This window comes from Myodes glareolus, chromosome 21 (genome assembly GCF_982192425.1).
Source record: "Myodes glareolus chromosome 21, mMyoGla1.1, whole genome shotgun sequence".
Taxonomy (NCBI): domain Eukaryota; kingdom Metazoa; phylum Chordata; class Mammalia; order Rodentia; family Cricetidae; genus Myodes; species Myodes glareolus.
The window spans coordinates 41261698-41286409 of record NC_142046.1 but is presented as its reverse complement, the minus strand read 5'-3'; the positions used below and the strand labels follow the sequence as shown (position 1 = coordinate 41286409).

The 24712-nt window shown below is 46.0% G+C and overlaps 1 protein-coding gene across 20 annotated transcripts in view; it reads right to left on the bottom strand.

Moving 5' to 3' along the window:
• The window catches only part of Pkp4 (plakophilin 4), a 208356-nt gene that overhangs the window by 10691 nt on the left and 172953 nt on the right, over positions 1–24712 (bottom strand). For all 20 annotated transcript variants that reach the window (XM_085681086.2, XM_085681090.2, XM_085681098.2 and 17 more), the window contains 7 exons: positions 24439–24571; positions 23008–23221; positions 9442–9625; positions 6550–6667; positions 5317–5508; positions 4980–5153; positions 2169–2319 (listed from right to left, as the gene is read on the bottom strand). In XM_085681086.2, the coding sequence (XP_085537212.1) occupies positions 2169–2319; positions 4980–5153; positions 5317–5508; positions 6550–6667; positions 9442–9625; positions 23008–23221; positions 24439–24571 (1166 nt within the window). The remainder of the gene's footprint in view (positions 1–2168; positions 2320–4979; positions 5154–5316; positions 5509–6549; positions 6668–9441; positions 9626–23007; positions 23222–24438; positions 24572–24712) is intronic.

Here is a 24712-nt window from a genome sequence, read left to right as displayed (position 1 = left end):
GACCTGGCTTCAGCAGTTAACCATATACCAGTTTCTTTAAAAGACAAAAGGGAAAAAAATCTATTGAAATTCAGGCATATGATCTCCTGCAGGTAACAAGCAATAATAATGAAGCACATGAGAAGACGGGGCTGAGGGAGTCAGTCTCAGCCAGGGAAGCAACTCTCTATCAACACCAAACAGATTATCTCCAGCCTTTCCAATTTCAATTACTAACCGACAAAGTGGGATAAAGGCACTACAAACACAAGTAATTAACTAAGGTGAAAGTAAATATTTTCTTAGGGTCCCCGCCACGAAAACGGGCTCTCATCAAAGGGCGGAGGCAGCAGGCAGGTCCTGACTGCACGCGTGTCACGTCCTGCACATCACAGGCAAAGCTCTGAAGAGCAGAGGCGGTTACGAGTGGGGAGACAGCAGCGACTCTGGAAAACTAGAAGACAAACGCGGGTCTGGAGGATGGTGACTTCCGGATACTCACAAATGGCCAGATGTATGATGCCGTGTGACTAGCCACGTGTCTTAGCAGTGAAACACAGAGTACATGTCTTAAAAGAAACTCAGAGGACATAGATGCAACTTCTAAGTCTAGTTTGGGCTGCTCTGAAGGAAGTGTGGGAATTGGGCAGGGCTGGGCCTTCGAGAGGCTCCGTGAGACTTCCTCTCTGCAGGGTTGATCTGCCTCAAAGAAAGGAAACACTTGCCTGGACATTAATAATTTAAAACGGCATTTCTGCCAGGCAGGGCGAGAAGGGCTTCACCTGCAAGTCACTGTGTTCCATTCAATTTTTGGTTGCGCTTTCTTTTGGTAGGACTAGGCTCAAACCTAGGGCCTTGTGCATGCTGTGCCATAGTCTACCAGCTGTACTGCAGCCCTCTTGTTACGCTGAGATGGGTCTCACCACTGCAGATTGACTTGAACCTACTCTGTGGGCCAGGCTGGCTTTGAACTCATCATCTTCCTGCTTCAGCTGCCCCAGTAGGTGTGATTACTGGCTTGCTCCACAGGCCAGGATCACAGCTAATCTTTTGTTGTTGTTGTTATAGCTGTTTTCTATTTTTTAAGACAGGGTTTCTCTGTGTTGTCCTGGCTGTCCTGGAAGGATCTGGAGACCCAACCTGGCCTTGAATTTGGAGATCTGCCTGCCTTTGCCTCCCAAATGCTGGGATTAAATAAAGGCCTACACCACCACTGCCTGGTAATCACAGATAATATTAAAGCTAAATATTATTCTCATTCTCTCTATTTCTCCAACCCTGCCTCCCTCTTTCTATCATAGCATGTGTATTTTAAAATAAATTGGGTCTAAGCTCACAAAAATCCATAAAAATCCATCCTTCCCAAGTTTGAGTGGATGGAGGGTACTGCCCTTACTTCCCCTAACAGTGACACTCCAGACATCGCCAATTTCCTTCCAGACATACCCAGAAGCAGGAACTGAGTAGCAAGTGGCAGGGTTCACAGGACACTCTGGGCTATGAGGTCAATGAGATGAAGGTTCCGAAAGGAGGTTCCGGCCATGGAGTTCCCTTTTCTGTCACCCCTCAAACTGTTTGGGATAGGGCAGTGCTTAGGGACCAGCAAGCTGCCTGGTGTGCAATGCTGATGGAATCTCATTCTTGGCTCTCTATATGTGCTGATGTGCTCTCTCAGACCCAAGAGCAAAAGCCTCCTAAAATATTGTGTTCTGGTGGCCTAGTCCTTATGTCCCTTCCATCCTGACCCTGCCGTGGGATGGCATGACAGTGGCTTGTCTCTGGGTGAGCATTCAAACAGACCAGGGAGGGAAAGCTACATAGTATTCACACGGCTTCTTATTAGAAGATGACAGTGTTGGGGAATCCGCAGATATCAGCACAAATCCTGGGAAAGGAAATTAAAATTTTTCTTGTTCTTGCTGCTCGGGATGTAACTTCTCTTAGGCAATGATGACACTGAATTTATCAAGCAGTGCTGTTATGTCACCTGGAATCGCTGGCGATCTCTGACTGTTCTGGAAATTTACCTTCTCAGATCAATGTTTAATTACTGAGCCTGCCTCTTGTTGAAAAGGAGTAGCTGAAGAGCAGGGGCTCCAGACATGCCAGGGATGGAGCAGCAGGCTCAGGTGGAGTTTTGTAACTACCCCAGTTGCTTTCTTTGCGGTGTCCCGTCACCAGTCACGTACCTATGAGCTCCTTGTTTCGAACATCCAGTGCCATGTTCCTCAAGGCGGTGGCCACAGAAGAGACAACTCTGTCATTATCCATCCTCAGAAGCTCGACAAGGATGGGGAGCCCTTTCTCTTTCCGGACAGCTGCCCGGATGTATGCTGCAAACTGGTAGGCAGAACAAGGCATTAGTGACTAAAACGTGGCGATCCAATCTCATGTGCTACTTTAATCTGCAAAGATAAATGAATATATGTTTTCTCTCCACTGGAGATTAAAACAGTGCCACCGTTTGGGCGAGAGACAGGCTGGGATGGCTGATTTAAAGAAAGCCCTCAAAGCCTAAAGATCTCAAACCACCATCTGTCAGATCTCTGTGTAAGACAGAGAACGCAGGGTTATTTTCACACTCAGATATAGAAACACGATTAAGGAAGGAGCCCGTTTTCTTTGAAGCTGGCCCCACGCCAGGTCCAGAGTCTAGCCGAGCCAACCCCTCAGCATTCGTTAGAGGGGAGCCTGGCTCCACTGAGCTTATTTCTTAGTACATGCTGCAACAATATTGGAGTTTGGTAACCAGTTGAAAAGATTGCTGGAAAAATTCCTGTACTCAGAAAAAAGGGAATTCTCCACAGACACCACGCACTATAATTCATACCCACAGCCAAGGCAGATTTGGGTGCAAAAGGCATTGTCCCTCAACATTAATGGCTACTTCTGTGCACACTGTGAACTGGAAAACAATACTAAGTTACTAAAGAAACAACAGCAAAGTAATGTTACAAAATAGACCAGGACAATCCCAAGAAGTTGCTCAAGTAATAGCTAATATTTTCCTACTGTGGACAAAGCATGAAGACAGATGCATGGCTCTCTGCGATAACTGTCAAGGTTAAAATATGTGATTGACCGCCCAGCTTCTTGAATCCTAACAGAGCAGATTATCTTAATAATATATGTAGCAGGAAAAGATGCCTTTCAAAGATTCAATTAGCATTCATTGTATTAAATGATAGCTTTTATTTTCCAAGTCAAATGAAATCTACATTCATTTGGAAATACAGTTCGAGGCTTGCAACTGCAGACAGCACTGGGGCAATATGATCAGCATCCTGAAGCTGCAGGCACCAGAGCCTCCCATTTCCACTGGAGAGAGCCCAGCCCAGCCCAGCTCAGAGAGCCTTTCCCCAAAGAGTGATCCCTCGATTGTATATGTAGCCATGGCTACCTTGTGGGCCAAATCTTAATTATGTGCATGTGTGTGTGAGCACGCAAAGAGGCCGGAAGAGGGCAGCAGCCTCCCTGGAGCTGGAGTTGCAGGCAGCTAGCTGTGAGCCGCCTGATCCGGTGCTGAGAATCAGGCTCCTGTCCTCAACAAGCCTTCTTACCTGCGCGGCCGTCTCTCTAGCCAAAGGTCTGAGATTTTGAGTGATTACTTTTGATATTAGAAACCACTTAACTACAAAGTCTGTATTTTAAATTGGCTTGCCATGTGACTTTTACTTACTGAATAATCCCAGAAATTAAATTCCACAAAACTCAATCACATGTGTTTTAATTATAATTTTAGTCTCAAGTAATTCTTTGGCTATACAGCAAAAACCTCTACGTCAGGAGTCACCCTTAGTCTTTGTGCTTTGTCATTTTGCTCAGTGCTCCCCACCACCTGATATTCATCTCATCCCACAGACGAAGATGCTGAGGTGCAGGACCGTCCACCTCAGCTCTTGGGAACCGGGGTTCTGAGAATTCAGTCAGCCCCTAGCACTAAGCTATTAGCACCTTAGCAAACAACCACCCACACAGGCTTCGCTAACACCAGATCACACAAATGAGCGACATATCCAGTTCCATGTCTACAAACAAAGTTCAGTCATGGAGAATAGGGTCCCAAAGAGCCTCATTTTAGGTGGGGTGGGACAAGGAGCCAGAACAAGCATTATAATCACCCTGTCACCACGCACACAAGGACAGTCTGGGAAGACGAGAGATGACATCAAAAGTTCTCAGACACGGTAGTAACCACAGGAAACCGTTTCCACACCCACAAGGCTGCACATGTGTAAGGACACACTTCCCATGCTCTGGAGGAGTCTGAGAGATGTGGGGTGCTCACACCAGCACTGCCTGACCTCAACCGGAATCAGGTCCCCATCTTCTCTCACCGTGATGTGTGTGGCACTGGATCCCACAAGGAACCCCAGCTCTATTCTTCCCTGTCGTCCCCCCCCCCCTCCCGTAAAGCCACAAAAGTGACCCAACAGTGTCTACATCATTTTATTTTTGTCACTTTGTCTGCTTAAAAGTTCAGTGCTCCCTCCCCTGTGGCCAGGTCCCACTCCTGAAGCTCAGCCACCAGGTCTGGATATGACGGCCAGCTCCGAGGCAGCCACTCCTTGTCCTGTCTGCTGTGCCTTAGAGCAGCCTGCAATATGAACCCACAATGTCCTTTCCTCAAAGAAGACCTTTCTCCTACTATCCCTTTAATCTCCCTCTCCATTCCCTCCTCTCCACCCCATCCTCAGACCCTGCTGGCTTAGTTTGCTCCCCCTGCAGCAAGCCTCCAACTCCATTCTCCCCAGCTCCTCCCCACCCTGGAAGTCTTGATCCTGGGGACACTACTCTGTCTGCTCATGGATGTCAGATTCTCAGGAAAGGGACTCGATCATATTCATCTTGGGATGCCTGGAGGGACTCCTCGTCTCCTCCCCGCACCCTCTTAACCCCTTTTATGGACACACTCTATAATCAAGTGTGTCCCTTCCACCGCCATGGCAAGTCTGACCACAAGGACAGAAAGAAATGTGGACAAGGAGCAAACATCCCACCTTCCAGTTGCCAGCAGAGAGGTTCTGGAGAGATCCGGCAGAGCCTTCCAAGGTGGCTGGGTTGGAACTTTCTGCCAACAGAGTCAGGTAGGGTTTTACCACCGACGGGTGCCACAGCATCTCCACCCCTTTGGGGGACTTGGACAGTCCAGGGATTGGCCCGACTCCATCCCACTGAAAGACAAGTGGCACACACTAAGTGAAAAGGAAGTGAACGAGATCTGACTGCGGGGAATATTCACCTTGCTGGACTCAGTTAAGCGGCACCAATCTTTTCTGCCAATTATGTACTTCTCATTCTCCAAAAAATAAAACTGTATGGAAATAAAATGCTAACTTGATCCTCTTGTGGAGTTCTCTTTTTCTTCTTTTTCTTCTTCCCCCAGCAGCTTGGTTCCGAGTCTTTGCTGGGAGACTCTTTTCCTAGTAAGTCATCCAGTTCATTCAGTCCAAGCAGCCGGGCCTGCGGGACTTCCAGCTCCAGCCGATATGACAGGTTCCTCAGGGTACACACACAATTCTCCACTGTCTGAAAGCCAACACAGTGTGTAATTAAAAACATCACCCCAAACACTCTGGCGCTCTACACACCAACGGGAAATACGTGCAGAATAAAGGGAAGTCCTGCTGTATGTATGCGGACGTGACAATCTAAGGAAGGACGGACAAGCAGTTTTGTGGGCCGGGTGCAGCTGTGAACCGAAGCTTGGGCTGTGATGACTAAAGTGCATCGTGCCTCTTCAGTGCCTCAGGGCCCTCCTGACGCTGCGGCCACACCCCGGCCCTGTGCAGATCCTCAGCAGGACAGCAGTGCCCCCCTTCCCTGTCAGAGAACTGGTCCTGTCACCAGGCCTCATTTCTGCTGCCCCCTCAGCTTCTTATCCCCCATCTCTGAGGAATGCGCTAATTTCTTTCCATGGACATTTTGCCATTTGCATCTGGTTTTCGTACTTTAAGTTTAATTCAGGGGCCAGTTGTCACTTCAACTCAGGTGTCTAAAGTCAAGGTTAGGGCTGGCCCGCCTGGCAGGTTCTCCTTCCCAGCTTGCTGTTTTCTCTCAATTTCATCTGCAGGTCTTCTGGTTCAAAGAGGCTCAAGTAAAAACTTAGGTGTTACTCCGCTCCACCCACACCTGTTCTCCCTGAGGAGATGGCTCATTCTTCTCACCTCTCTCAGACCCAAGCATGCACACCTCAGAACTCCTGCTATTCTAGCTTTGTCTGCCTGTCTTCCACAGCCCCTGGGGCAAAACTTTAGTCTCACAGAGGAAGCAGGAGGGCACAGAAGATCTAGGGTGGGGCTGAGTTGTATCTGTGTCTAGGAACAGGAAATGTGATGTAGAAGAGAGTGCAGGGCTGTCATCTGGAAACCACAGAGAAATCCTGGACCCCTGGGAGGTCCTTCACCACAGTCACCATGTTTCCATGGTTCCAGGCCTGCTAAGTGGCCACTCGTCCTGTGATCCGGAGAGCGGCTCCAGGCTCTAGTATTTCAGAGGCTGGATTGACTGCAAGCAACTGAATTCAACTGTCACCTGCCACTTGGGCGTGAAGGCGGCTCGGACACTGACCTTGCTGTCATAATCCGAGGTGTTGACACACGTGTGGATCACATACAACAGCGAGTCCACCAGCCCTTCACAGGACCGCATGTGCTTGCGTGCTTCCTCCCCGGCAGAGCTGAGGTTCCTGCGTGGGCGGAGACAAATGGGAACTGCTGAGATAAACAACTCACCCTTCAGCCGCGAATCCTAACCTGAAGGACCCTACCCGAAAATGGCGGCCAGAGAGCAGCCACTGCACGGTGACCTGAGATACTTCAGAGCCTGAAGTTGGACGTTTGAAGCATTTTCAACATTGGCCAGAATGTCATTATACCCACAGATGGAGAACCTAACAACCCCAATATTCGCTGAAGCTATTTAGTGGCTGTCTTCATCAGCTTCACCACAGGTAAGTGGAAGAAATAGAAACAGCTGTCTCAGGGTTGTGAAGAGGAAGAAATGAATTGTACATTAAAGCAAATGGGAAAGTGGCTACCACATAGAATAGCCACTGGTATAGCAGCCATTGGTTTGGGGCCTGTTTTTTCTTTTACGTTAGCTATTAGTTATATATTCACATTCGATTATGTTAATAGGCCATATGAGATAAAACCTTAAACCATCAGCAAACAAACTCAAACAGCCCCAACTTTTAATCCTTTCAATTCCTTTTGGAATTGAACCCAAACAAACAAAAAGCCTCAAAAATTATTTTGGGTCTCATTTATTTGAGGTCTTGTTTTTGTTTTCTTTTCTTTGCCTTCCCTCAAAAATGGATAGCAGATTATAAGTCTCTATTTTTTTTTTGTTCCGTTTACAAGGGTTCTAAGATAATACTGATGTAAGGCAAACTGGGAAGTGTAAAGCTGAACCAGAGAGGCCTCCTGTGCACGGCCCCACTGTCATTCAACAGCCAACCCCTCCCCTTTCACCCTGGGCTTCCAGCTTTCCTTGGCCTCTTAGAGTGAACTCCCTTGGCCTTAGCTTTGGTTCCTTTTGCCTTGATCTTTTCACTTTCCTAGGTGCATTTTATTTATTTTTTGGTTTGGTTTCTTTATCATAACCTATGACCCATGATGAGCAGATGTCTATCTTCATCTGACCCTTGAGTACACATGTATCTGATTTATTGACATTATTACATAGATAGCAAATTTTGTTTCTCAATATGGACATGGCCAACACTCTTAGTACCTTCCCACCTTCCCTGATTCCAGCAGGCCAGTCAAAGACTGAGGTATAACACCCCCCCCCAACACACACACACACACACACACACACACACACACACACACACACACACACACTTTCAACCCATTAGCAAGCCGTTAGCTCTTTTTCACAAAGGCACCCACCTGCAGCCCTTGGTCTGGACTTTGTCTGTAGCATGCCTGGACCATGCTAACAGTCTAAGCTCATTCCATTTCTGCCTCCGCTCAGTCTTCCACAGAATTGGAATCCCTCCCCATCACTCCCTGTTTAAAACGCTCATGGCTTTTCATAGCAGTTGAAATAAACGACAAACTTCTTCCCTTCATCAGAGATCTGACACTATCCATAGCCACTCCACCCTTTGCTCAGAGAGCTAGTCCATTTCTTTACACGACCAGTGACTTGTGCTCCTGACCCTTACCCCTCAGAAGAGTGAGCTTCTGTGGTATTCCATATATAGGCTGTGATGGCTATTCTTGATTGTCAACTTGACCACATCTTGAATTAACTTAAAAACCCAAATCACTGGGTATACCTGTGAGTGTTTTTCCTTCATTAAATCATCGAAGTGGGAAGTGACCACCACGGGATTCACCAATACTTCTTCATCATGACTTTTCTTCTGGTGCCCATCTGCTTGTTTCCTATCTGTGTCTTCCTCACAGCTGGGGCCCAGCTCATTTTGTTCCATATTGGTTTTACACAAGTGGCATTTACCGAGGACTACAGCAGGTCACATACGAGTCAAGGTTGTACCCTGATCTAGGTACTCACTGCCTAAAGAGCTAGCTGGAAAGGCGGTGCGGGTGTGGGAGTGCCACACTTCCCTGAATCTAGGGTGAGGATGGGATGCTGTTTCCGGCTGACCACAGGCTACATGGCCCACCCAGGAACAAGCACACGAGTTCCTCCTGTCACAGTGCAGAAGGCTTGCAGACAATAGCACAGGCCCTTCTCCCTAAGGCTCAAACTGTCTGTCCTGGAGGAGTTCAGATGTCTTATTTTTTTCTTTTCAGGGCTGGGAATTGAACTCAGGGCCCTGTGCATGACAGTACCATCCCCTCTCTTCTGCAGCTGAACACTACAGCTCACGGTGGAGTTGGGAAGCTGCGCTCTGCAGGTCTCCTTGCCATTCTACCAAGGCTTCTGTTTCATGTGTCCAGAGCAACATGAGGCTGGGGACCAGCATCAAACATGAGTGGATAAGCAAACAAGGAGCTATTCCGCAAATGGAAAAGAAGCACAGACTGTATGTTAAAGGTAAGGATTAATGGGACAGCATCGGGCCAACTGAAAAGCAATAGTTGTTTAAGTCACACAACTCTTCACTTCTCTTTAAAAGTAACAAAACAAACCAAAACGTCAGTGACCATGATGGAACTGAAACAAAAACCAGGCTGCAGGTCCGCAATAAGTCTGTGATAGTCAGGGACGAGGCTACTACAGTGGAACATGCTGGAATTGCCGCAGTGCCCGCCAGGCTGAATGGGCCTTTCTAAATAATTCACAGAACAGTCATACGAGAGACAGTTGCCTTGGGGCCACCAGCCTGTGCTCACAATGTTTCCTCACGCCGTGACAAAGTCCACAGTTCGCTATGAAGAACCATCACCTTGGGGAATGTTAGCCAGATAGCGCCTTCTACAGTCAATTTACGCAGGACGCACATTCGTTAACCACGTAATTAATTGGGAAGAAAGTACTTACCTCAGGCAACCTGTCGTGTTCCGCAGAACCAGCGAGGTCTGAAACTTCATTTTATGATCATCATCAAAGGAAGAGTTATTCCACCCAGAATGTGGAACGATCACAGTGTTCGTTAAGGTTGAGAGAGCATCTCGAATGATTGTCATCTTTACAGCATCGCATGAGGATAAATTCCAAAGAACTCCTACAGAGAGAAACTGCAAGTGAGAACCGCCCGAGATTCTGAGTTTCAAGACAGAAGCGCTCATGCGAGCTCTAACCAATACGAACCTAAGCTGCCCCCAGATCAGTTCACATCTCTAACTGGCCTGGGCTGGACCTGTGGTAAGTGTGGCACACACACATACCGGCTTCAACGATGTGCATCAGCCTCAAGGCTCACTTTCAAGGTTTAGAGCCCCAATCATCTATTGGGGAGACAACTGTGGGCTTTGCAAGGCAAAGTAGCAATTCCCAGGGGTGCGGTGGGGCAAGGGCGTAACCCAAGTCTAGGGGTCCTAAACACAACATGTTTTCATAAAGCTTGCTTTTCTTGCATTGTCCCTTAGACTCAATGGCTAATAGGACAAGCCTCTAGAATTTATGACTTAGACAAAATTCCTTTCTTTCAAAAGACTGGCATGTTTCTCTTCATGAAGCCTCCTTTCCAGTAGTTTTTAAAAATTTTTCATTTCATCGGCAAGAAGGCCAGCCTCAACAGAGTCCCTGGAGTACAGTGTAGTAGGGCACCGTACAGTAGCCAGCAGCGTGGATGCCACTGGATTTACTTTGTTCTCCTTCTCTTTAAAGGGCTTTATTGCCATGCATTTGAGAAGTCTAAATTACTGCCATTCCTTTTCTGATATAGAAGAAATCAATAACTAAAGAGCGTTAACTTATTGCCATAACTCCTTCTGATTCATACAGAAATGGGAAGGGATCTGAGCTGTCTGTCATCTACTCTGATAGCATCCGCACATCAATGCACTTTCTTAAGTGAGGAGAAAGGAGGCGGAGAGGGGGCTTTTCTTTGCCCCCAAATCTCTCAGGGCCCCACACTCCTGATGTGCTTGTGACAAGCTTCTCCAATGGCTTCACCAAAAGATCAGCCCTGGACACTCGTAGGCCTGTGGAGGGAAGGCCTGACAACGTCTGCCTCTGTCTATGGGTCTCTGAACAGAACGGGTCAAGCCAGAACTGGGCCAGACAAGACTGAATGCTGCTGCTTCAAATGCTGTGACCCAAGGAGCCAGACTGAGCAGCCTTCTCTGGATGTAAAGTACAAGGGGAGGATAGAGAGCAGAGAGTAGGTTTGCCTCTGTGGGGGGAGGGCAGAAAGCCAAGGACGGGAGACGAGAGACCCTGACTGCATACACCACCAGCACTGTGCTATAGAGACGTGGTCAGTAATGGAGACTCATGCTGTGTGTACTGGGCTCTGCCACTGTGCCTGCTCCTCTCCTCTCCTCTCCTCTCCTCTCCTCTCCTCTCCTCTCCTCTCCTCTCCTCTCACACTTGGCTTGGATTTCTAGACCTCATTAATTTGGTTTCTCAGTCCCCTTCCCCAAGGACTTCTACCCTTGGTCTTTCCCACCTCATTCTGAGCATAGCCTCCCAAGACTTTATCTTGCGTGGTACCCATTTAGTTGGACCCAGGCTACTTCTCCTTTAAGGAGGGTGGTTTGGTATAAAAGATTTTGACGGCTCTCAGAATCTGGAATATAAAGACCTTGTTTTGTTTCTGAAAGTTGGTTCTTCTTGCTGTGTTTACACAACTGTATAAAGGCATACAGACCAAGTTCCCACTGAGAAGTCTGCACGGACGTGCACGGGTGCTTAGGAATAGAACTTCACCTCCACTGTCGGGGTTACTGCTCTATGGAATGTTTTGGGGAAGTGGTTGGGTTATCAGGGTTTATTTGGGAACGAACTGACTCTGAACATGGCCATCCTTATTTTTGCTCCACAGTGGCCTTCACTGTCAATCTCTATTTCCCATGTAAAAGACAGTAGCTGAACATTGTCTTAGGGAGAAACACTGGAAGACAATGATAGACAAGACCTGGGAGCGAATTCTTGGTTGGTCTGTGCTGACCAAGGAACAAGGGAAAAGGAGGGAGACAAAGAGCAGCTTGAGGCAGAGCAGGGTGGGGGCAAGGCCTCAACAGTCCCTGCAAGTGCAGTGATCACACTGCCGCCGGTGGCGACGACCCAGGAACCAGCTACAGTGGCAGGCAGCACACAGCTCCCTGGCCACTGATGGGGAAAATGGCATTACCCAGAAACCACCCCCGCTGACAACTCTGGAGCACGTGATTCCTAACATGACTGCTGCAATTCGCTTTCTGTCAAAGCCTTTCACGTTCCTTACTTCACAAAACACAACTCCCAGGACAGCTTCATTTCCCAATATGCTGCTCCCTTCTTCCCAGAATAAATGCAGTCCAGTCAAGTTAACCACAGGGCAAGGTTTATGCAAAGCAACACCCATCATATCAGAGGCTGTAGGTATAAAATCAGATGACGTGTGCCCCTCATGATCCACGGGTTGGGGGTGGTGGTGATTCTAGGTCCCCTCTGTAGTTACCAGAAGTGGACAGAAGCTCAGGTTCCTAGCCTGAAGTGACATTTGTAGTGTTGTGTAGAATCTATGCCCACTGTCATGTAAATGCTGCGTCTCTTAGCCACACGCCCAAGGCAATGTAACTCTATGTAAATATTTGATATACTATGATTTTTATTTGAATTTTTGCCCTTGTATTATTGCTTCCTCGGTATTGCTCTGCACTGGTTGACTCTGTGGACACGCCTTACAGACAGGAGGCCATCTCTTTACTTCTGCACGAAACTAAACAGCTGCTCCAGAACCGTCAGGTGAAATCACAGCCGAAAGAAGGGGGGTTCAGGATGAGAAATTACCTCGTGCTGGCTCCAAATTCCCTTGTTTTTATTCTTTCTGCCTTCATTCCTAGCTACTCCTAAGCTTTACTTCTGGCAAGAGGGTATTTTTTATATTTGAGGAGTCTCTTGATTTTTTTTTTTTGTAGTGAACTAGAATTTTCCTTCTTCTCCCCAAGGATACAGACTTGTCACTCAACAGTTCGTCAGCCATCAGCTTGGGACCGACATCAGAGAACTGTCTTCAAATGAATAAGAACAAACCATCATCACCTGGTTTATGATGGCTTAATTTCCCATGTGCTTAGAGCTAAGACGCCCCCAACAAATTAACTTTCTCACATGACCACTTTATAGATGTGCAACTCTAAATGTGGGTTTTCTGAAAGATGAACATTTATACTTTTAAATAGAATTAGGCACGTGTGGGCAGCTACCAAACTACGAGTTCCCGTTCATGTTTTGTTACACATGTGCAGGCTAGTTGGAACCTGCACACACTCGCTGATGAATTCACCATAGGTCTTGCATTTGTGTATAAATTCCCCTTTTATTTTCTGCCTATCAGGCTTAGAGGATGGGTTGTGACATTTCCTCGAACAACATCAAGAGTGCCTTTAAGGTCCATCACTGCAGAGACAGGGCCCGGACAGCGGCCAGACCTTCAGCAGTATCTGCTGGTGGACAGAAGCTGCTTGTTATATGGACACCACCTTGTGCCACCTCCCTACGTCAGAAGAGTTGAACCACAGCACTGGAATTCCCATCCCTTAGACTGTGCAGCAGAGAGGAACAGGACTGCTAAAATAGCGAAGGTCAAGTTGTTTAAAGACATGCACCCTCCAGGAGATGAGATTTTTTTCTCCTCCTCCAGATAGGGTTTCTCTGTGGAGCAGCCCTTAGCTGTCCTGGAACTAGCTCTCCTGAGTGCTCCAATCAAAGGCAGGCACCACCACTGCCTGGCTCATTATGTTATTTTCTGATCAATTGGGGTGACTTACTGGTTATAAAATTGACCTACCAGTGAAATTCATTCAGGCTTTCATTTCTGTAACCAAAAAATTGGTTCCATTTATTCATGACTTGATAAAAGAAGATTCTGGTTTTGCCAAGAATGAGAATGAGGTATTGAAACGACCCACACGGCTGGCGGTGGCTTTTTCGTCCCGTGCTTCCGCGCTGCACAACATGCCTTATATCACCCTCTCATTCTGTCCTTTACAAGTCACGCTGAGCCCATTTGCTGGACCGAACTAACCACTTCCAAGGCTGAAGGATATCTTAAGGCACTGGTTTTTCATTTCCTAACTCCCAAACCCCACAGTACCATTCAAAACAACTAGTTCCGGTCAACAAAACTAGACAATACTATTTAATGAGACACAAAGTCTCAGATAGGGCCTTTATGAATTTGGCTCTTCTACTCAAAGTAAAAAAGCACCATCCTTCAAATTGGCTAATAATCCCTGAGTACACTCCGCCTTGATAGAGTAGTAATAAAACCATGTTCTCTCCAGTTTCTCTAGGGACAACAGGGAGAGTCCTCCAAGGGCTGTAAGTGAGGAGTGGAAAACACAGCAGCTCCCAGAGGCAGAGAGACCGATGAGAGCAGAGGGCTGTGAACCGGCATTCTCCATCAGCATGGGAGCCGGCCTCCAGCTCTGACATCTCAGGACAAAATTTCCTCCAAAATTACAGAGTGGTACATTCCATCACCTCCTTGTTCCCCCCCAAAAAGTGAAAAAGTTAAAAATAAGATGTAGTTTGGTTTAGGAAGGTGGAGGTTTTATTTATTTGAAGGCAATTAGCTTCATTTTGAGGGCTGAGAATATACTCACACAAATGAATTTAGAAAGTATTAGGAATTTCCGCAGAAAAAGTAGAGATAATCACGAGTAACCAATAAGCAAAATGAAATGCTGCCGTGGGAGATGAAAGTTTGTTTTCTTCACAAAGAGCGAGTAAAGTAATTAAAACACCATTTCACATAAATCCCACGCTGCAGAATTTTGAAAGCGCCTGTGTTTAAAGCTGGCTGTATAACTAATCTAATGCCCAACTGATAGTTTTATTATTCACATTAGAAGCTGATTTTGCTGATTAATTAAAATAATAGCAACTACTTGAAAGTGCAATTTTCAAAGAACATTAAAAGCCAAATAACAATTGAAAAAGCACTTTCACCGGCAGCCTAAATATACAACAGCCGACAAACCCGAGTCTCTCTCCGACTGGAGGGATCATTTTAAGTCATTTATGTCTATATTGCATTCAGCTTATGCTCCTTCCAAATTATCAAAAATCAAGCACCTGCAGACACTGCCAAAGGAAAAAGCCTAAGAATGCCGGGGCTCTCTACAGACCACTTGCTGGATCTTGTTCCTTTTCCTGAGTCTGCTAAATCTGCCTCTGTCTGTTTTGTTCATTTCTACAGTGCTGGAAACTGAACTGACGGGGCCATGCATGCTAAGTGAGTGCTCTACCTCTGAGCCCCAGCCCCAGCCCCAGCCCTGACAGTCAGTTCTTGGCATCCTTTGCTTCAGCGCCTTTCTCAAGAAGCCCACAAGGTAAAGCGAACTACCCAGGTCTCCCAGATGAGGGTGAAGATGATTGATCTTCCTATCCTGGGGCAGAGACAACGCCCTGCCAAGTCAGCCAATGTGCCTATGGTGGTTGAATAGGAATGACCACCATAGGCTCATAGATTTGAACGCTTGGCTCCCAGGGAGAGGCACAACTAGGAAGTGTGGCCTTGTTGGAGCAAGTGTGTAATTGGAGGTGGGCTTTGAGGTTTCAGATGCTCAAGCCAGGTCCAATGTCTCTTTCCTTTCCTGCTGTGTGCCAATCAGGATGTAAAACTTTCATCTACCTCTCTAGCACCAAGTCTGCCTGCATGCTACCATGCTACCCACCATGACAATAATAGACTAAATCTCTGAACTGTAAGTCAGTCCCAATTAAATGCTTTCCTTTTTAAGAACTGCTATGGTCATGGTGTCTCTTCACAGCAACAGAAACCCTAATGATGACAACGCCTTTGCTCCTGCTGCCTGGGGCAGCAACAATACCCAGTATACATCATGCCCTCATTCTGACAACGTGGCCTCCATGAGCTTATGGGAACACGATGCTGTCATGTACACCCATCCTGCCAGCATTCTTGAAAACAATGGCGGAAAAAGTACAAATATAGTAGTACAAGGGCTTCTGCCTGTGCGCTGGGTGTGCTGCATTGTGTACTGTTGTAGAATATTTTAAGATGTTTTACATTTGCTTATGCTGTAGAATATTGATTCAATAATGCAAGGAAGTGTTGCATTCTTTTATGTTGCATTTGTTTAACTCTGTGAAGCTGTGCTACTATGTCTAAAACATCTGATTGGTCTAATGAAGACCCGAACGGCCAATAGCTAGGCAGGAGAAGGGATAGGCGGGACTAGTAGGCAGAGAGGATAAATAGAAAGAGAAATCTGGGAAGAGAGATGAAAAAGCAAGAAAAGAAGAGGCCAGGCACAGAATAAGAAGTAAAGAAAGGACATACAGAAATAGAGAAAGCTAAAAACACAGAGGCAAAAGGTAGACAGGATAATTAGTTACGCTGGAAAGAAACAAGTCAAGCTAAGGCAGGGCATTTATAAGAAAGAATAAGACTCCGTCTGACTTATTTGGGAGATGGGTGGCAGGACCCTTAAAGAGCAAAAGAGTAAGAGTGAAAAAATACCAACTACAGTGTATGCCCACATATTGATGGTAACTGGGAAGGAAGGGGGTCTCTACTCCAAGACCACAGCCTGCTCCGAGAGTGTACTCACTAGTGGCTGAAATACTCAGACCTGGGCTCTGAGTATTTCTTACCTCCTCTTCCTTGTGGCTGCACTCCTTAAAGTCTCCCCCCACTTACTCCAATGGGGCTCTTAATGAACCTCTGTGGCTTTTGGTTGGGAAAAAAGTAGTAACAAGATGCTTCGGGGAGCACACGCAGCCACAATCTGGTCACCTGCCACTGCTTGCTAGTCTGAAATCTATAACTGTAAATCCCTTCCACCTTTTCTTTGATGTTATCTGTTTGACTATAGCATATTTATAAAACAATATATGATAATTTCTACTAGTAATAATGAATACCAATGTAATTTAACCATCTTCACTCAACCACCATACAAACTGAGTAATTAATATAAAAATCTAAAATCAGAAATGCTTTAAAATCTGATTTCAGATTTAGGATGCTAAGGTAAAGTTCATGTACATTTTTTAAAACTCTAGGGAATTCTTTAATTTGAAGCCCTTCTGACCCCTAGAATTCCAAGGACAGGATATGCAGCTTCTATAGACCTGTGCTGACTAGTAGGGTAGATACAAGAGGTCAAGTAAGCACTGGGAATTGGGACTAGTCTAGACTGATTTGTATAAGACACACAGAAGATGATAAAGACTTGGTATAGAATCAATGCAAAATAGCTCAGAATTGATATTGACTTTCATACTCATTAAATCAAAACTGATATGTTCTGACTACTGGATCAAATGAAATACATTATTAAAATTAACCCCACTGTCTGGTTTTGTCCTTAAGATGGTCACTGGATCACTTTAGAAGTGCATGAGGCTCTGATTACATATCTATTGGGTGCTGGTTGGTCCCTGGTTGAGCTGTATGCTCTCAGGAGGCCTATGACAACTTTGGAAGAGCAATGAGCACAGCCTGAACATGCCATCGACCAGACACACTCCACAAGCCTCCTCACAAACCCACAAAGCACTGTCACCATTTGTCACCAGGGAAGCGAGTATTCCATGAAGGTGATATGCCTGGGGCCCTAGGACCATGACGAAAGCTGTCCACCTGGCTCCAGATCCCAATCTCACACAATACTGAGTTGTCTTAACCCTGGATAGTTTTAAGTTATGGGAGCCCCTGTCTGGCAGGACTGGAGGTCACAGCACTGAGTTGCAGTATGAAAGGTAGGGGTCAGAAAAAAAAGGAGGGGGGGGAAGCCTTTGAGAGACCGCAACAGTCACGAGCAAGAGTCGGAGGCTTGAGGCCAGGGATAGCCCAGAAGGTGGGCTGAGCGGACTGAGACTGCCAGGTGGGAGGTCCGAATTGTTGACCCTGGGGTTACTCCAGTGCCAGGCACACAGACCCCATGTCATGTGACAGTGGCTTCTGGGTGAGAGAGTGGGGACCCAAAGACTAAGGAAGGGAATGAGATAAAAACCACCGAGAACCACCCGTGAGAACTGGGGGCTTGCTGTAAACTGCTGGAGGTGCTAAAGATGAGTCGGCAGCTTGTGTATGTGCAAAAACACAGTGCTATTGACAGAATAGGGAGGTTGAAGGGGTCGTGAGGCGGGCATACTGCTATTGGAACGTCTGCCACTTGCAGCTTCAGACTAATCGCTCAAGCTTTCTACCAGGACCACTGTGCCATCAGCGAATTATAAAAATGAAATGAAATTGGAATAATGGGAAAACAATTATTATGAGAGGGGCAAAAGTACTGTCTTCAATTATAGAAAAATGCCTTTCTGTGGAAAATTCTGAGGAAAAAAGATCATGGTGGCATACAGTAATTTCTAGGTGTTTCTAGAGCTTCTAGTAATTGAAGGTACGACACCTATGGGGAGGGCCCAATGGCCCTGGAGCAGACTGCAGAGGGCTGTTCTTGGCCTCAAGGCATGTACCCTGACGTCTTTCACCTGATAGGCCTCCTGGGTGGGTGCCTTTCTTTTGGCTTTACTGGCTTTGGCATGGCTCTGCCTGGTTTACCTCAGAGCTCCGTAGAATTTCCTGTACATTTAGATGCATAGTCTGTCAGGTTTGGGAGAACGTTCCTTTGGGTGTGGGTTTCATGGAGCAAGGGTTCTTGAGTCTGAGGGAAGAAAGCTTCCCAGAGGACAGCTGTGGAGGATGGGACACAGGGACTAGCTGCAGCAGCTGCCCAGGGAGGGCCCCGCCTATGTGCTCAATTTGAAGGGACTTGCTTGTGCTACTGAGAATTCTTCCCACGGTCATGAGCGGGCTAGCTCTTCGGTGTCTAGAAAACCTAAGGGCTGTCATGTGTTTCTGTGATTTTCTGATCTTAAGGGTTGGTCTACCAACACCTAGGGATCCCTTCACAGGACAGCACGTGGGTCACAGCATGTTCTCCACTGAGGTAATTTTTCCACTTTGTGGGTATTTTGAAAGGATTAACGACACCACATGGTTATGTAGTTCAGTGTTCCCGGGAATGGCATTTCTTCAGGAAATAAGCTTACAATCCAGGAATTCTGAGAATTGCCCACGAGGGACATAAAGCTGGCTCCTTCTGTTAGAAGCTGGTACAAGGGAACAGGCTGCGTAAGGGAAACCAGGGAGGCTCTGAGAGACAGAGCAGGCTGAGCGTGCAGAGGCCCCCCTGCCTTGCTCTGCTGGCAACAACTTCAGATTCTGACACAGAACTTGGTCATTTACATGAGCAAGGAGCTTTATCCAGAGAGCCACTTTGGGCATATATTCTACACCTGACCTGTGTGAGCAGGGACATTGTCTCATCTCTACAAGCACTAATTTCTCCATCTGGCAGTCTGGGGCCAGCAGGAGCTTTGAGACAAGAGACTGAAGCTGCAAGCTACAGGGAGGGCATCAGACTAAGTCAGAGCCTTTGGAAGACTGAGGGGTGTGATGTGGAGTGTGCCCCACCTTCTTCATATTTATGAGCTGTCTGGGCTACCGAGGGAGCACACCATCACAGGCCTGTCTTTTGCTGGGCAATTCTACTCAGATCAATGTTGGCCAACCCAGTTCTCCAAGTGAGTTTAGTTTTCCATTTGACTGCCTCATTTTGCCCAGCACCCAGAAGTCTACATTCAGATATAAGGACCGTGCACAAGGGTGCATCGGACTGACTGTCACTCTTGACAGACTCAGAACCCTAAAGTCACACTGCAGCAAGTTGAAATCTGAGGATGGTGTTGGGTTGCCAGCTTGACATGACAGAATTGGTGAAGTTCAAGTAAGCTCCCTATAATGCTCCGTAAAAGTCAAGTAATTAGGATAGTGAGAGCTTCTTTTGTTGGTACCCAGAAAGAAGGGAAGGACTTGGAAAACAGGCATATGCACGCCCAGAGTTGCTTCTGTTCAGCATTTCTCAGTGGCCTATGCTAGGGGAGAGAGAACTTTAGCTTGTGCTAGGAACTCCCTGTGCCTGAATTTCTCATCCGTGATGCAGGGTGGGTAGGTGCGCCTCTGTGGAACAGAGATATCTTTAGGGCATTTTCCTATTCTAAGTTCTTTCTGAACTATGAGCTGGCCCATCTACAATGAACTATTTTGAGAACTATTACCAAGTAAACTCCCCCATTTTTAAAGTTTCTCATTGCAATTTTTTTATGGCTTGAAATGAGACAGAGAAAGAGGGAGGGAGGCCAGAGACTGATGATGAATGATTTTGTTATTATTATTTTAAGTAGACCAGGTGGTAAGGATTCTTACTAATTTGGGCTGGGAAGTGGGAAGGGCTGTTGCTAGATTTCTGAAAATAACACACAGCTCCTAATAGCTCAAGTGGTCCAGAAAAGCAAGGCAGAAGTAATGGACTGCCTCCCGTCTAGATCATGTAACAAATGGCTGTATGAAAGGCATATTAATGAGGTCAGGGAAGTAAGAATAGAATTCTTCACCCTGCAATAATGTGGTTCTTTATACTATGAAGGACCACCTGTTGCCAGAACCTACTGTTTGCTAAATCTTTGCTCACCTGGTTCTCCTTAGTATAAAATATTCTTTAAAAAAAAATTAACTTATCAGTTACTACATTTAAAACAAATGCAAGACATCTTTTTCAGAATAGTTTAAATGTCTTCACTCGCACTGTAAAAATTGCCAAACTGAAACAAGGAGGATGAAGGAAGGGGGAGGGGAGATTTTAGGTTTAATAAATAAGGAGCCAATGATGAGGGAGGGACGGTGTGGATCACATTCTGCACAGAGTCTGCAAGGCATAGCTTGGATTTCAACTTTCAAAACCATCCGTGTGCAACTAGGCATATGAGTGAATAATCACTTGCTAAATTAGAGAGAGCGCATGGAGAAGCTATATGAACTGTCTATAATACCGAAGGACAAAGGATCCCTTTCGGTACTTAGTAGGGAGGAATAACAATGTGCCAGCACTGGGACATCTTGTTCATTACAAAGCAGGCCTCCAGAATCTTTGTAAGGTCTTCAACTTACGCAGTTTAAGGCAGGATGCTTTCAGAATGCCCAACCACTATAAGTGCGTATTTTCTAGCTCAGAAATACAATTCAGTAACCCTGAACAAAAGGACGTTCGAGCCTGATGGAGGAGCACGCAGACTCTGAGTGGCTTTTGTGCTGAAGCACAGCAACGGGGAAGGGAGATCCACTCAACACACTTCCTGCACACAGCAGGAAGTACCTATAAGGCACAGTATATTCCACGATGGAAAATGTTCAACATGGTGAAGAAAACACAAGAGTCATGTTACATGTTAGAGAACCATTTTAATTAGCCAAGACAGCCACATTGTCTTGGGAAAAAAATCTTGGCAAAAAGGTTTGAGTTGTTTTCCCTTGAAAATGCAAATGTGGCAAAAAAAAAATACATGCCCCGGGCATTCACTACACTTAAAGCAAATGCAAGACATATTTTTCAGAATAGTTAAAATTTCCTCATTTGGATAGTAAAATTTGCCAAACCGAAACAAATAGGCTGCGGGGGGCAACAAGACTTTAGACTTAATAACTAGGTTGAGTTACTTAATATTGTGACTAACAGAAGACCAGTGAACAGTAATTTCTTCAAACTAGTAGCAGTTTGAATTCAACAGTTTATTGGTCTTCAACATTTTGTGATTCTAAACTGACTTAATTATCACTGATGAACTCCGAGTCCACACCTGCACAAGCCAAACATGAAGCCTGGAGAGCCACTGTCTTTGTGGGTGGCACTGGCTGAATACTGGAAATCAGACAGCTAATGCTGTCTTCAGGAAGGGTTTGAGAACACTGGCAGCTGTGTTTCTTGGAGTCAGGGAAGTTCAGACCAAAGGCTCCTGATCAGGAGTCCAGAAGGCTGGGTGCAGGGCAGAACTGGTCTTTAGGGCTATTCTTACCCCCAGGTTTGTGTCCCTTGCCTTCCCAATGTGCTGTTGCTTTGGGGGCAAGCTTGATGCTCAAGCTTGTGTCCGGAAGTTACATAAGTTTACTGTCCTGGCCAATGCAAGCATACATAGGGTTGAGTGTAGAAGAGGTACAGAGATTGATGTCTTGCTTGGCTGACCAATCAGACAAGAGGAATCTGAGACCCCTTTCAACCGCCCACCCCTCTGTGATTCTGCAGTTTACAGAACTTTTAAATATTTGACTTGGAGAAGCGTTAATGAAAGAAGGATTCAAGGATCTCCTGAGGCTTTCTGCTAGAAGACATACACATCTCCTTCATTTCTTCTGTATGAACATCAGGTAAGTCAGGTACTATCGAATGTTATGATTGAGAAATGAACAACTAACTTTACTTTCTCCCTAGGTCTTGGGGTTCTACATATATCATGCCCCCCGTCTTCCCCTTATACACGCATGCACGCACACACGCACATGCGTGCAAGCAAATCTTCTAGTTTCATAGTAGGAGTTGGTAGTTTCATATTAAGCAGACAGTGTTTGCACAGAAATCAAGCAGAGAGAAATAGCTTTTGGGAACTGGAAATAAATTTCCACGTCCTCTACATATGAGAGCTGAATGATATGTTTTCATATTGATCATTCCCTTTCCAATATTTTGAACAAACCATTTAGAAAGGAACCATTCCATTTACAATTATTACTGGCTACAGTATATGGCTATAAAGTGAATCTTGATTTCCTCTACCACCTACATAAGGCTGAAAAAAATGTTTCTTAAAAGTCAAAAAAGTTTCTGGCAGAGGGTTCTAGGAGAAATATCAGAAGGTGTTTGTAGTTTTATATTGGAAGGTTCCCTGAGGATACAGCTGTCTGAAACACATACTCACATTCCTCTCTCAAGGCCAGGGCCCATCCTTAGAAAACCTTGTATTTTAAACAAACAGAAGAGTCCAGTGTACAGAAGTGATGAAGGAGGGGCAAGTATCCAAATGTGCACTTGGGTCAATGTGCCCCAGACAAAAGGCATGCTTCCTTCCGAAGGGCAGACTGTCTCTACTTCAAATCAACTTGACTTACTTTTAAATAATAAAAAAACAGAAAAAGGAAATCCCTGAACTTTCATGTACTTATCTTCCTAGTTAGCCCTAAGTTTTATAAACTTAAGGTCTGCTCAGGAAAGACAATATAACAATTTAATACAAGGAAAAGCTTAGCAATGAAAGTCCACCAAGGCCTTATTTCTTCTACGAGAAATTCCGAGAGAACAGAAAAGAAGCCACACATTAGGGATGTCAGGGCCATGCCATGAAACATCCAGTTAGCTAAACAAGGGAACCAAGCGCGAATGTCTATGTACTGATACACCCGTTATTGCTAAGTCCTGGGGGGTGTGAGGCCTCATTCACAGCTGTGAGCAGGAGCTAGCCCCACCCTGCTGCCCAGGGCATCATCTATCCTTTGCAACACTGCTCCCATTGGCTTCTCAATGCCACTATGCAAGGGCACTGTCTGGAATGTTTCCAGCATTCCCTCTAGACAAGACCACATTCTCTACCCACCTGTAACAAGCTCCCTTACTTCTGCATCAATAGATTTTCTCAACAGCCGCAGCAAGGCAGGGATCCCACCCACGTTCTTCATTGCGATTTTATTTTCATCTGTAGACTTGCCAAACACAAGGTTTCGGAGGGCACCACAAGCGTTCTTTTGAACTTCCAAAACTCTGTGGTCCAACAGGTCGACCAGATGCTTGATTCCCCCTAGTTTGTACACCTGGAATGAAAAAAATAATCAGGTAGCAGGCCTTAGAGAAACACAAAACACTGACAGCAGCCCGAGTCTGTTATGCTGAGGCCACGGGAAACACCTGCTGCAAACTCGAAGACTGCTCCCTAAGATGGCACTCCTTTCCTGTGCAGAGGGCTTAACGAGAAGGGGACTGGCACTGTCTGCATACCACACACACCAGGCCTGACACTTTCACGTAGGAATGTGTGGAGCACACACACAATGCAGCAGACTCAGAGGTAGCACGGGAAGGGATTTCTAGACCTGGTTCTCCAGGTGCTCTCCTTAGATTCTTTCCCACCTGGGAGTCCTCTAGTACTTCACTTTTCTGCTGCTAGGCTGCATTCATGTCCCCTTTAGATCTGTAACCGTTATATTGTTTTACATATTGAGCATAAAATAAATGTCACTGCAGGGGGATAAGGCCTGAAATGTTAAAAAAAAATCTACACGCAACAAAACACTAACCAATAACCAGCAATGCAATGTTTCCATAAACACCAAAATACCTGCATTGACCAGAACCTCGTGAGATATACTATCTCTCTAGTTCAGTGAATGCAGTGATTTTTCTCTAATAGATTCTTTGAATATATTTCTGGAGCTCAGATGACAGTGATTTTTGCTTCATGTTTTATAACTACACTAATTGAATGGATGAACTTGGACAAGGTTGAGAGCACCCCAGGCAGGATACTCATCCCAGGTTTTCCCGAGAGGCAATGAAATGCACAGTCAAGAAGTGAAAGAGTATCTGGTACCACTTCAGAAAGAAATGTTCTTTTTTAGCAGTTTTCGTGATGCTAAGGATTGAACTTAGGGCCTTGCAAGCACATCCTGTGCCACCACCAATGCCCTCAAGCCCTGGCCATTTTGGAATTATTTTTACTTTTTAAAAACTTTGTTATTACTTTACATATATGGGTGTTTTGTCTGTATGCCTGTATGTGCATCATGTGTGTGCAGTACCCATAAAAGCCAGGAGAGGGCATTGGGTCCTCACTAACTGGTATTACAGATGGCTGCGAGCTGCCATGTGAGTGTTCAGAAACAAACCTGGGTCCTGTGGATGAGCAGCCAGTGCTCCCACCCGCTGAGTCATCTTTCCCGGCCCCAAGTCCCCAGTTACTTTTAAATAGAAAGTAAGCAGCTGCTCAGCAGAAGTCACGGTGCCCACATGGGGCGGGCTCTGGGTCCAGTACCTCCATCTTCACTTTGTTGTCACCGAAGCACAGGTGCTGCAGGTACGCCGCGGCGTTCGCCTGCACAGACGGGAACTGGTGTTGCAGCATGTGAATGACCTCTGGCAGCTCAGGGTCACGCCAGGCAAACTCCCTACATGGAAAAGATACAGCTTCAGAAAGGAAGCTCCAAGAGGAACCATACATTTCTGATAGAAGGGAAAAGTCAGGCAGAGGCAGAAATCAGAAGTTATAAAAATCCTAATGTACCTATTTGGAAATGATTTCTCCCGAT